General features: G+C 46.1%; 1 protein-coding gene across 1 annotated transcript in view; it reads right to left on the bottom strand.

The window, feature by feature from the left end:
- Positions 1-10,371: 10,371 nt before the first annotated feature.
- The window catches only part of LOC123746675 (uncharacterized), a 151,376-nt gene continuing 147,548 nt past the window's right edge, over positions 10,372-14,199 (bottom strand). The window contains exon 9 of the mRNA XM_069316841.1: positions 10,372-10,571. Within this exon, the coding sequence (XP_069172942.1) occupies positions 10,372-10,571 (200 nt within the window). The remainder of the gene's footprint in view (positions 10,572-14,199) is intronic.

The following is a 14,199-nucleotide window of genomic DNA, read 5'->3' as shown; positions in this document are numbered from 1 at the left end:
TTGGCTCAAGAACGGAGTGAAGTGCATAGGCCAGTTGCCTTCTACTCGAAGAAGTTCGTAAAATACCAGCGGGCCTACAGCACCGTTGAGAAGGAGGCATTGGCGCTAGTTATGGCCCTGAAGCACTTTGATGTATACGTGGGAGGAGGGGCGAGACCTGTCCTAGTATTCACCGATCACAACCCTCTCACATTTTTATACAAGATGAAGAATTCCAACCAACGTCTAACTAGGTGGGCGTTGTTACTGCAAGAATACCGGCTGGAGATCAAACACATCAAGGGGAAGGAAAACGTAGTAGCGGACGCCCTATCCCGCATACACTAACGAGACATGACTCTTATTTTAAGGGGAGGGGTATGTGACGGAGTTCCCCCCCTTATAATTCTCCCACGCCTGCAGTAAGAGTCATGTCTACTTTTCCCAAGCGTTCTCTATGTTGCAGGCTACAATTTGATATATGGGAGAGAGTGAAGTGTTCTCGGAGAGCCGAGAAATTTGTGAAATAGTAATATTTTGGCCTGTGGTTTAGGCCCTTTAGGGAGCCAAAATGGCGCTGGCTTCCCTGATCTCCCGCCAAAACCGTGTGACGTCAGTGGCTCCGGATTGGTCACCGACAGCAGTGTGGCACCGGGAGCCAATGAAAACCTCCCGTGGCGAAAGTGACGTCACGAAGGAAGGGGGTCCGGCCAGCGTGCCGGGCTGGCGCCATCAGTCATACACGACACGTCATAGAGGTCGGACGTGCGACGAGTGGTCCTGTCTGTCGGACAGCTGTTTCCCACTACCGTGGATTTACGCGTCACCTGAAGTCCGCCAGTACTCTGAGAAGTCTTCCCTAGTTCATGTGTTGAACCAGAAGAGGGAATTGACGGTTATTTGAGCAACAAGTGCTCCAGTCAGGTACTGTGCCAGTTGCAGTGAAGCCGTGCAGTGACGTATGTTGACGTCTGTGGCAATTCACCAGTTCGTGACAGCGTAGTGGCTGACAGAGCCACTGGGTAGCTGAGGAAGAGAGGACTATTTGGGGAAACCGGACGACTGTAGCTGAGACGTAGGCGACAGCCGTTGCTGGGAGAAGACGACGGCCAGGAGACCGACTCCAACCTTCAAGAAGTCAAGGAGGAGGACGGACCTGCAGTGAGGAGGCACGGAGACGACGCGCTAAACGGTGGGACGACGAGAGGCTCTGGTAGGACACGACGACGTGTAGTGTGGGGGCGTTCCCGACACGAGGACCAGGAGCTACATCTCGACTCTCATCGGAGGATAGGGTGAAGTAGGTGGTTCTAGTTCCCTCCCCATTCCCCTTTAGTTAGCTATATTATTTGGCTATATTATCTAGCCCGAAGATTTTATATGTCGTGAGCAAGTCTCACCTATGTCATGGTAAAGCACCAGGGTGCTAGACAGTACTATCAAGAGTACTTGTATTATTTATGTTGATTATTGGTGTGTACAGGCACCAGGAACCAGTGATAAATTTACTGTGTTGTGTATATCTTTCTATAGATTTTGATATGAACATATAGTGGTAAATTATATATAAGATTATGCCAGTATGTGGAGGTTAGGCTATGTGCTCAGAAACTATTTATTTTCCATGTATTGATGATTGATTTATATACCATATATATGTCTATGTTCATTCAGTGAATAATCATTTGTGAGTACAGTGAATTATTGCGTTATCGCCCACGAGAGAAAGTACTGAAAACTCCCGTGCTAATATTTCATAATATATTGTTGGATAAATAACAGTGTAAGACCATTACAGTGAATCATTGTAGAATTGATTGTAGAAAAGACTGTTTGAGCCTGAGTACAGTGTAACTAAGTAATTCGGTTTATTTGTGCCAATATCGAGTGTGCGAGTTTCTAGTAATATTGGAGAATTTAAAGAAACCGAGCGCGTGAATCTAGCAAACAAGCAAATTTCGCGCGGAGAGTCCATTGCGATCAGCTGTTCTTGACACTTGATGAGGAGGGGGAGAGTGTTGCCCTCTAGTGATCGCATAATATCCGTGGGAATTACCGGCCGAGTCAGGATCAGTTGATTTATGATTATTGTGTGGCCTTGTGACATCTTTCATACATTTTAAGTAAAATACAAAACTCTCTTTGTGTTTTTATCATCCCCTCCATTGATCTTGTGGCTATACTATACCTGTAAGCATAGAGTGATAACAATAAGTACCTGCCTGATTCCTGATCTTTGAGTGTGACCTTGCCAAGGCTACCACTGAATACACCAGTCCACTGAGGGTGTTACTGGCCACCTTAAACACCAGTTGGCGATCTTGTGTTTAACCGTAGAGCCCTATTGTTGGGGAGGGCACACGACAGTCGAGGTGAACGAGTCGTGTTCTCACTCTTTCTTAATAAGAGGCCGTTAAGATTGACTGGGAGACTCTCCTGGCGTGCAGTGGCGCCGTGAGGATCGAGGGAAGACCCGCAGGGCTACGGTGAGTTACCTTGAGCGTAACTATTGCTCACCCCAGAGTAAGGGTAGAGAATAATAGAGAGGTGAAACCCCCAACAACCTGTAAAGCGAAGGGGGGGGGGGGGGTTCTGATAAGGCATAAAAACATTTGCGCAGCACTTCCCGCTGGCGCTGCGCGTGCAGTGTGGGACAGAGTACTTAAGGGTATACATGACGCGCCTCTCCCTACACAGACAGCACCGCTCTTGTGCCTGGTAAGTCCACTACGGGCTCACCATAGCCCGTGCTACTTGGAGCTTGTTCCGAGTAGCTGAATCTATAACAACAACAAAAGCGCCTCTCCCTCACTCCAACTGCAGCTCCGGTCTGCTTCGCTTCGAAACGCCCGCCCTCCTCTCTTGACTGCCTAGTCAACTTTTCTCAGTTCTGTGCTACCCCATGGTCCTTCTCTCTTATTCCCTAGTTCTGGGGGGTACTTCGCCGGATCCCCAAGTGTATCGATCGCTGCCCGCAGCTAGTTTCCATATGTCAAAAGCACCTTTGTAGTTTCAACCTATTGTTGCAGACTTTACATGCAATCTAGGCACTAGCAAGCTTTACCATTAACCCGGGAAATCTTATATATATTTTCTCCTTGGCGGCTAGGCCTAATGGTCTGTGTTATTTTCCTGCTATTTAACAACAGGCACTTCCCAGTCTCTATGTACCATTCGCCTCACTTGTTATTTACTGTATTAACTCACCAGCTAGGTCCACCTAGGCATTTGTCCTATCTTGTTACTTGGCTCTATGCAGACTCTTATTAATTGGTCCACTGTTTATTACCTTGATAGATTGACTTATCTGTCTGACTGTATCTACTCAACTATGTTATTACCACTTGTCATGTACTTGTAATTATAGCCAATAAACATAATGTGTGTTCTGCAGCTTATTGCACTATCTGGGTACTTGGCTTTATGCACCTGTTATAAATGTTGACACGGATTATTCACATTAGATTTACTTTAAGTCTCAACTATCTTATAACATTTGCATTGTACTTTAATTATAGCAATAAGCATATTTTGTCTTCTGCAGCTTTGCATTATCTGGCTAACTGGTACTATGCATCTGTTATAAATGTGCTACTGTTTATTCTCATTAGATTCACTTTTGTAGTACCGCTGTATCTATGCAGCTATGTTATAGACTTTGTCTTATAGTCTCTTTGACATTGATCATATTGTGTTACTGCACTTATCATCTCTACACTACTATTTAATAAATAAGTTCCCCCATACTGGCTTGCGTTTTTCTCCCCAGATCAGAAATTAATAGGAAGTTAGTTTCCTTGGAACTGGACACTGGTGCTGCAGTGTCAACATTGTCTAGAGATTGGGCAGATACCTTGCAATTGAATGTAAAACCCGGTAGAAAACGTTTCGTTAGTACTTGGATGGGTGACCGCCTGGGAACACCAAATGCTGTTGGCAATAATGTTCACGGGCTCACCATAGCCCATGCTACTTGGAACTTTTTGTTCCAACCTTTGGAACTTTTTGCTACTTGGAACTTTTTGTTCTAAGTAGCGAATCTTAAACAACAACAACAACAACGGTAGAAAATCTTTAAGCGTATACAATAATATACCGATTAAGGTACACAACAGTATGCACAGCACAGATACACAGCAATGTACTGCTGCTACCCTATTCAATATGAGATATTACAGTGTAGATCAAGAACTAGCTATAAGTTCAACTATTATTTCCATCTCACAGGATGGTTAGTCATACATGGACCTAGTGGAGATAATACCTGCCCTAATACAAAAACAAACCAGCTCTGACTAAACAACTCGCTATAAGTTCATCCACCTTCCCATCTCACATGACGGTTAGTCATACATTTATTTATATGATTTATTTATTTATTTATATATATACAAGAAGGTACATTGGGTTTGTGAGAGTACATAGCATGATGTGTTTACATTCACACTGATAGCACTGATAGCTTGCTTTTGAATTTGACAAAGATTAGTAGGCATAATAAACCTAATTGATAACATATATAAGATGACAACAATTATCACAATGGTAAAGTTATATATCTCATGTACATACATATATAGGGGATTGGGTAGCACTAGATACAGTGCGAGTTTATAGCACAAGGTAGGAAATTATGAAGATGAAATTAGGTACTTTTTGGACAGCTTTTCAATTCATTAGGGAGTGAGTTCCATAGACTAGGTTCCTTTATTTGCATAGTGTTTACACAGATTAAGTTTGATTCTGGGGATGGGTAATTCCATCTATCATCATACTATCATGCAAGAGGAGCCACACATCTATAGTTCATCCAGTAAAATCAGCAGAATTCTAGATGTTACTACTGCTCGGCTTAGGCTCGGTTACAAATATCTGGGAATTCTCATTATCTGCTGATGTAGACCTGACCAAATGTAAACTGTCAACAAAATTATTCGCACACCCTCATTTCATGTGGTCTCCATCTCATGTTGGGCTCCGAATGCACGATAGAGCTGATAAGTTAGCCAAAGAATCTGCCTTTAAAGGAGCCGTTGAGTGTAACCTTGGATTGTCAATGAACAATCTGAGAGTAGCAGTACACCGAGAACTTCAACAAGATCTTGTAGATCTGAGGCAAAGTGAAATTGACACCAGTAATTCCATCTATCATCATACTATCATGCAAGAGGAGCCACACATCTATGGATCATCCAATAAAATCAGCAGACTTCTAGATGTTACTACTGCTCGGCTTAGACTCGGTTACAAGTATCTCTGGGAATTCTCATTATCTGCTGATGTAGACCTGATCAAATGTAAACTGTGTCAACAAAATTATTCGCACACCCTCCGTCACTATGTGATGGAGTGCGAAAAGACACGTGAATTCAGAGACAATTCTATAACAAATGTTCCAGAGATGTGTAAGTATTTTCTTCAAAATGATCTACTACCAGAAATCTTAGCCAAATATTCCCAGTTTGCTAACTGTAGATAATAACTGAGTGATTGTAACCTATCCACCGCTGCCCACTGGATGGGGGGCGGTGTGCAGGACTAACATATCAATTGTGACATTAGCTCTACACATCAAATTCAAATTTTTATTCAGGTAAAAGTACATACATAGAAGATCAGTTACAAACATAAAGTTGGATTTACAGATAGAGCTAGTACATACAATACCTAAAACCACTAATACGCTCAGCGTTTCGGGCAAGGTGTGGAGGAAGGGGGGGGGGAGACTTAGAGTAAAACTTTATAGTAATTGAGATTAAAGTATAAATCGTGTTGAAAAAAAAGGAATATAAAAAAAAAATGGGGGGAACATGGCAGAAATCAGTAATTTTACAAGTTTGTCAACGAACAGCATTGTTTAAAATAGCAAGACGGGTTGACATTTAGGGGTAAGGAAGGTTATATGGCGTTTATTAGGTATTACTTAGTTTTTATCTTAAACTGGTTGAGAGAGGTACAGCCTTTGACATGATTGGGAAGGTCATTCCACATTCTGGGTTCCATGATTTGTAGAGCATTTCTAGTTTGGTTAAGTCGTAATCTTGGAATATCAAATAGGTATTTGTTTCTGGTGTGGTGCCCATGGGTTCTGTTACAACCTTCTAGGAAGCTTTTCAGGTCAGGATTGACATTACAGTTCAGAGTTTTAAATATATAGAGTACACATGAGAGGATGTGCATTGACTTAATATCTAACATATTCAAAGATTTGAGTAAGGGTACCGAGTGCTGTCTGGGGCCAGAGTTAAATATTGTTCTATTAGCAGCTTTGAGTTGAGTAATTAGAGGACGCAAATGAGTTTGGGTAGTAGAACCCCATATGTAAGTTGCTTAATTTAGAAACTGTACTTGTGGTCGACCCACTCATCTGCTAGAATCCACTCAGTAAAACATCTAAACTACTGGGACCGACTAGAGAGCCTAAATCTGTATTCCCTTGAGCGCAGGCGGGAGAGATACATAATAATTTACACGTGGAAAATACTAGAGGGGCTGGTCCCAAATCTGCACACAGAAATAACATCACATGAGGTCAAGACATAGCAGGATGTGCAGAATTATCCCGTTGAAGAGCAGAGGTGCAACAGGTACTCTGAGTGAGTACTCTATCAACATCAGAGGCCCGAGACTGTTCAACACGCTTCCACTACACATAAGGGCCATAACTGGCCGACCCCTAGCAGTGTTCAAGAGAGAACTAGATAAACACCTCCAAAGGATACCTGATCAACCAGGCTGTGATTCGTACGTCAGGCTGCGAGCAGCCGCGTCCAACAGCCTGGTTGACCACTCCAGCAACCAGGAGGCCTGGTCGACGACCGGGCCGCGGGGACGCTGAACTCCGGAAGCACCTCAAGGTAACCTCAAGATAAGGATCTCGAACCCATTAATGAAGTGACGATGTGTATTGAATTTTGTAATTAGCTCATAGGGATTATAACTTGCTGAGCTAAATAAATTGTAGGGTTCTGTCCCTTAGCCCATTATGTGCCTCTGTAACGCTTTCCACTACCGCCCACAAGATGGGTATGAGGTGCATAATAAATGAACTAAACTAAACTAACAATGGAAATAAGTTATTTACGGTTGATTAGTGTTGAAGTTCGCTGCGAGTTATGGCATATTAGGTGTTCATGCTCTTATCTCTTGCAGCAACTAGGCCATGTAGTGCTGGGCGGAGACGAAATTAACACGAATTTTGTTCCACAGTGGCAGTGCCTCCGCCAGCGTTCCCGCCAGTTTATAAAGGCAGATGAGGCTATCATTCACAAAGATTAATACTATGACGTTATCATGGTAATTTAAACAATCATAGTATTAACTTCACGACATTATAATTGTCTCCACAGTTGTGGAGACAATTTTCTTTTAAACGTATTCCCGAAGATATAGCAGAAGTTTACACCTGGTGAATTCAATTTACTCATCAATTTATTCTAATTTTCATCTAGTAGTATTTAACATTATATTGTCGTTAAATAATTATTCTGTTGAAAATAAGGTTTAGTCGGGTAAGGAAAATGGCTAAATACCAATGCTATGGCAGGATCGCGAACTCCACTCGTGTCAACCTGCACTTCTAAATACCGGAACCATGTGTTGGAGAAATTTATACACGAATATCCCATAGGGACCACTGTTTTTCATGCGCAATTTTATAACTTCATATATTAATTAAGGAATTGTATAGACTCGAAGGTTATTTGGCAATACCGTTTAAAACAGAGAGGTGTATTTCTTCATGTGATGGGTTGGGAGCTCCAATGAGGTTATTGGAACGGCTCAGGTCTTTAGACTTCTCCAGTGACCCAGTCTGTAGTGTAACAAGGCGGGGGTTTGGGTTTCCTCCTCCTGTAGCTCCTGTTCCTCTTCATCGTCTTCCACTTTCGCTCTGGTTATCTCGCTTACAGGATTCTCTTTCTGTTAAGATTTCTAATGTTTCTCCTCATATTGTTCTTTCCTTGCCTCCGTGGAGAGTCCCCCTTCCCAAGTTTTGTACATCCTTGACTTGTATTACTAAAGCCTTTACCCCTACAATTCTGAAAAGCCTCTTCCTTGAGCACTATTCTTCGCACTCTCACTCTATTTCCATCTTCACCGATGGGTCTAAGTCTGCGGACGGTGTGGGCTACTCTGTTGTTTTTCCTGACAGTACTTATATGTGTCACCTCCCTTCGGAGGCTAGCATCTTTACGGTAGAACTTTATGCTATTCTCTATGCTCTCCGTCTCTTGCTTTCTCATTCTCATTCCTCCTTTGTGGTTGTAGTTGACTCTCGTAGTGCCCTCATGGCTCTAGGGTCCTTTAACCCTGTCCATCCGGTGGTCATCGAGATTCAACATTGGCTGTTTCTTATTTCTAGTAAATTTAAATCAGTGGAGTTTTGCTGGGTTCCCAGCCATATTGGTGTTTCTTTCAATCAGCGTGCAGATGCTGCCGCTAAGGAAGCTATCCATTCTTGTCCCATCTCCCGTAAAGGTATTCCTTATTCCGACTTTTATCCTGTTATTCATTCCTCCATCCTTGCCCGTTGGCAGGGTTGTTGGTCCTCTGTGGTTAGTAACAAGCTGCGTACTCTCAAACGTAGTGTGTCCCCGTTGCCTTCCTCCTACCACCATAACCGGCGGTGGGAAACTGCTTTGGCACGGCTGCGGGTTGGCCATACTCGCTTATCCCATGGTCACTTAATGGAGCGCTGCACTGCTCCTTATTGTCCGAATTGCGTTGTCCCTCTTACAGTTGTACATATCCTTGTTGAATGTCCTGCCTTCCAGGACGAGCGTGTGTCTTGCTTTCCGACCGTCCCTCGCGGTCATGTGTCCCTCGATAGAATTCTAGGTGAATCGGATACTTTTGATATCGTTCGCCTTATGCGTTTTTGTTCTCATATTGGCATTCTTGGTGATATTTAGCACCCTCTGATTATTTCGCAGTTTGATGGTGCTACATAGCCTTCCCGGTTTGGTGCATTCTTTTGATAATTACCTTACCTTACTGTCTTGGCTGAGTGAGACAACATATAGTCGGCCTTGGTGATCGTATTATTACTTTAAAGATAAAAATTTTAAACTTAACTGGAAATGTTCCCACAAGAAATGATTACAACATTCAGTAAACTCTTTCTGACTTGGCTGACTGAGACAACATATAGACGGACTAGACAGATTTACTTTAAAATGGTATTTGGACGAATAAAGTATTAAGAGTGGTAAATATTCTGTTTTATTGTAGGGAACATAATCTCCCCCATTGGGTTATTGTAGTCTAACCCCTTAATGTCACTGTTAACACGTGAGAGGGGCGGGGGGAGGTAAGAGAGACACACCTCTGATTAGACGATGATGGCAAAGCCTTGACGCCAGGCACTGATGAGACAAATGTCACACACGGCACTAAACGCCTCAATGTTCTCTTGCCCATCATCATCGGTTTCAAGGTCAGACGGTCAAACTTTTTGTATAATAGAGAACATATACGGACTTGATGATCGTATTACTATTATTACTAACTTTCAAAAATGGAAAAAACTTAAAATAACCTTGATGGTAGAAGCTAATTAAAACGCCTTATCCTGCCTTGGCGAGACCCCTGTTCGGGTCTCGAAGAATGCTCAGTTGAATGCCAGTGTTGGCACTGTTCTCCTCCCGCACCATGTTGCGACCGGTGTTAGGGATCTCAAGAATTGCCACGAGGATATCAAGCATATCCTCGAGGCCCTGGGTCATTCTGTCCTCCAGGTGGATACGTTTACTCGTCCCCCTCGTGGTCATCGCCGTCTGCCCCTTCGGGTTGTGAAGGTTACCTTTGATGGTAGGACCCTTCCGCCCTCTGTCATTCTTGCTGGTGTCAGATGCTCCGTTCAGGAGTATATTCCATCTCCTCGGCTCTGCAGTAAGTGCTGGAGGTTTGAGCATTTTGCCCTCAAATGCTCTAGTCCTGTCTCTCTCTGTCACCTGTGTGGAAGCGAGGGTCACTTTAAGTTGGAGTGCACTTCTCCCCAGGCCCGCTGCCTCAGTTGCGGTGAGGCCCACCCTACCTTCTCCCGTGCGAGTATTCATTACACACTTGAGGCGGCTGTCCTCAACTTGAAGCACCGGGACCGTTTGTCTTTTCCTGAGGCTCGGCGCCAAGTTCATCATCTCTCCTCTTTCGCTGGTGTCTCCTATGCTCGCGTAGTATGCTCTTTCTCTCCTCGTCCTTCCCGCCTTCCTCAGTCTCACAACCGTTTACGAGCCTTAGACCCGGACACGCCCACCACCACCTCCCCTGTTCCCCTCCGTTCTGTCCCGAAGGGTCCCCCTCCTGGTTCTCTGTCTAGGGCTCCCTTCTTTCTACCCAGTCTGTCACGTCTCCTGTGTCTTCTTTTTCCTTTCCCTCCAGTCCTCCTTCCCGTCATTCTCCTCCGTCTCTTGGCTCTCTACGCCGCCTGACTGTGCGGGCCGACGTCCATCGTTCTCCTGATGGTTGTGTTGTTCGCTCTCGCTCTTCTTCTCCTATCGAGACACTAGAGTCTGTTGTCCAGTACATTGCTGCTGGGACGCCTGTATCTTGGTGTCCGAAGCGGAAACCTGGCTCCTCTCCTTCCTCCTCCCCTGTCGGTAAGAAGGCTTCGCTTTCTTTTTCACCACCTATCGCTGATTCTATCGTTCCTCTCCCTCCCGCTTTGGTGGTGGAGCCCCCTGTTCCTACTGTGCGGGTTTCTTTAGCCCCCGGTTCCATCTCGGTTACTGCCCTTGCTGAGGTGCGCTCCCCTCTTTCTGCCCCTCCTCCTCCCCTTCCTTCTCCTTCAGACCCTGCTCGTCCACCTCTGATCTGTCCTCCCGCTTCTTTCCCTCCTTCTTTACTCAGTTTCCCCATACTCCCTAACCCTGACTTCACTGACCCTGATCCTGACTGTGCTTTTTTAGCGTGCTGTGTTCCTTCTTCACCTTTGTTTCTTCTTTGCTCTCTGTTGCTCTCCTCTCTCTCTCTTTGCTGATGTCTTTTCTTCAATGGAACATCCGTGGATTTTACGCCAATTTCCTTGACTTCCAACTTCTCATTTCACTGTTTTCTCTCCTTTGTATCTGTCTCCTGGAGCCGATGCTTGGTGCTTGTCCTGGTCGCTTCTGTGGCTATTCTTTTCTCTCCCCCCCCCCTCTCAGTGACAGCTGGGGTCCACAATTCTCCTTCTCTCTTGATTCGCTCCAATGTTCCCTTTGTCCCCTTACTTTTTTCCTCACCTCTCCATTGTTCTGCCGCTCCTGTCTTTGTGCGTAGATGGTACACGGTTTGTTCCATTTATCTCTCCCCCCCCCCTTCACTGTCCCACTTTCTCTTCCCGATCTTAAACACCTCCTGGACTCCTTGCCGGAGCCTGTGCTCCTGCTGGGTGATTTCAATTGTCGTCATGCCCTTTGAGGTGATGTGCTGACAAACACCTGGGGTCGCCTTCTTGAGCCGTTTCTCCTCTCTTCTTCCCTGTCTCTTCTGAATTCTGGTGAGCCCACTCATTTGGACTCTCGGACTCGCACCCTTTCCTATCTTGATCTTTCTCTCTGCTCTTCTTCTCTTTACTTAGATTTCACGTGGCAGGTTCTTGATGACCTCCATGGCAGACTTAAGCTCAGAGAGAGAGAAGGGATCATTATAGGGAAGGTGAAGATAAGTACAGAAATTTAAAGGATGAGATTCAAGAAGAGGCTTACGAAGAAGGAAGGATTAGGGTAGATAAGAACCAGAACTAACAGAGGAGAAATGGGAACCCAGTTCGGTCGCAACCTGCAACGGGTCCGCCACAAGAGCACCATGGAGGCGAAGGGGTGAGACAGCGGGAACGAACTTACCCGCAATCTTGCGGATACGCTTCCAGACCAGTGGGAGAGGAGTTTCGGACGTAACAGTGGAGACATAAGACGCACAACAAACACGTTTAGCTGCACGGATGGTCCTACGGGCCACCGCACTCGCTTTCCAAAACAAAAGAAAAGACTCAACCATCTGCCGGCGGCGATGTCTCTTCCAGGCTACACGCTTACAGCGGACAGCCCGAGCATAGTTCATATTTCACCAGGGAACGCACTACCGCATTCCTCGAGAGGAAGAGTGAGGAATAGAGTGGAGGGCAGCGTCAAAGACAGTGTCATGAAAAAGAAGGAGGGCGCGAGGGAGAGGCAGAACGGAGAGGTCGGAAATAGTTGCATGGAGAGTAAAGAGGCACCAGTCAGCCTCGGCAAACCACCACCTAGGGAAGAAGAGAGGAGGGCGAAAAGAGAAAAAAGTAACAGGGATAGGAAAATGGTCACTGCCATCAAAGACCCGCCACCCGAAATCTAATGAAAGATTAGACGAGCAAAGAGAAAGATCGAGACAAGAATGGGAGCAAGTCCGAGAGTCCAAATGAGTGGGCTCACCAGAATTAAGAAGGGACAGGGAAGAAGAGAGGATGAAAGGTTGAAGAGGGCGACCCCGGGTGTTTGTCAGCACATCACCTCAAAGGGCATGACGACAATTGAAATCACCCAGCAGGAGCACAGGCTCCGGCAAGGAGTCCAGGAGGTGTTTAAGATCGGGAAGAGAAATTGGGACAGTGAAGGGGGGGGGGAGAGATAAATGGAACAAACCTTGTACCATCTACGCCCAAAGACACGAGCGGCAGAACAATGGAGAGGTGAGGAAAAAAGTAAGGGGACAAAGGGAACATTGGAGCGAATCAAGAGAGCAGGAGAATTATGGACCCCCAGCTGTCGCTGAGGGGGGGAGAGAAAAGAATAGCCACGGAAGCGACCAGGACAAGCACCAAGCATCGCCTCCTGGAGACAGATACAAAGGAGCGAAAACAGTGAAATGAGAAGTTGGAAGTCAAGGAAATTGGCGTAAAATCCACGGATGTTCCATTGAAGAAAAGACATCAGCAAAGAGAGAGAGCAGAGAAACAACAGAGAGCAAAGAAGAAACAAAGGTGAAGAAGGAACACAGCACGCTAAAAAAGCACAGAGTCAGGATCAGGGTCAGCGAAGTCAGGGTTAGGGAGTATGGGTAAACTGAGTAAAGAAGGAGGGAAAGAAGCGGGAGGACAGACCAGAGGTGGACGAGCAGGGTCTGGAGGAGAAGGAAGGGGAGGAGGGGGGGCAGAAAGAGGGGAGCGCAACTCAGCGAGGGCAGTAACCGAGATGGAACCGGGGGCTAAAGAAACCCCCACAGTAGGAACAGGGGGCTCCACCTCCGAAGCGGGAGGGAGAGGAACGATAGAATCAGAGATAGGGGGTGAAAAAGAAAGCGAAGCCTTCTTACCGACAGGGGAGGAGGAAGGAGAGGAGCCAGGTTTCCGCTTCTGACTCTAAGATACAGGCGTCCCAGCAGCAATGTACTGGACAACAGACTCTAGTGTCTCGATAGGAGAAGAAGAGCGAGAGCGAACAACACAACCATCAGGAGAACGATGGACGTCGGCCCGCACAGTCAGGCGGCCTAGAGAGACAAGAGACGGAGGAGAATGACGGGAAGGAGGACTGGAGGGAAAGGAAAAAGAAGACACAGGAGACGTGACAGACTGGGTAGAAAGAAGGGAGCCCTAGACAGAGAACCAGGATGGGGACCCTTCGGGACAGAACGGAGGGAAACAGGGGAGGTGGTGGTGGGCGTGTCCGGGTCTAAGGCTCGGAAACGGTTGTGAGACTGAGGAAGGCGGGAAGGACGAGGAGAGAAAGAGCATACTACGCGAGCATAGGAGACACCAGCGAAAGAGGGGAGATGATGAACTTGGCGCCGAGCCTCAGGAAAAGACAAACGGTCCCGGTGCTTCAAGTTGAGGACAGCCGCCTCAAGTTTGTAACGAATACACGCACGGAAGAAGGTAGGGTGGGCCTCACTGCAACTGAGGCAGCGGGCCTGGGGAGAAGTGCACTCCAACTTAGAGTGATCCTCGCTTCCACACAGAAGACAGAGAGAGACAGGACTAGAGCATTTGAGGGCAAAATGCTCAAACCTCCAGCACTTACTGCAGAGCCGAGGAGATGGAATATACTCCTGAACGGAGCATCTGGCACCAACAAGAATGACAGAGGGCGGAAGGGTCCTACCATCAAAGGTAACCTTCACAACCCGAAGGGGCAAACGGCGATGACCACGAGGGGGACGAGTAAATGTATCCTCCTAAAGAACAGAATGACCCTGGGCCTCGAGGATATGCTTGATATCCTCGTGGCAGTTCTTGAGATCCCTAACACCGGTCGCAACATG

Source organism: Procambarus clarkii, chromosome 85 (assembly GCF_040958095.1).
Source record: "Procambarus clarkii isolate CNS0578487 chromosome 85, FALCON_Pclarkii_2.0, whole genome shotgun sequence".
Taxonomy (NCBI): domain Eukaryota; kingdom Metazoa; phylum Arthropoda; class Malacostraca; order Decapoda; family Cambaridae; genus Procambarus; species Procambarus clarkii.
This window is presented reverse-complemented; position numbering and strand designations above follow the sequence as displayed.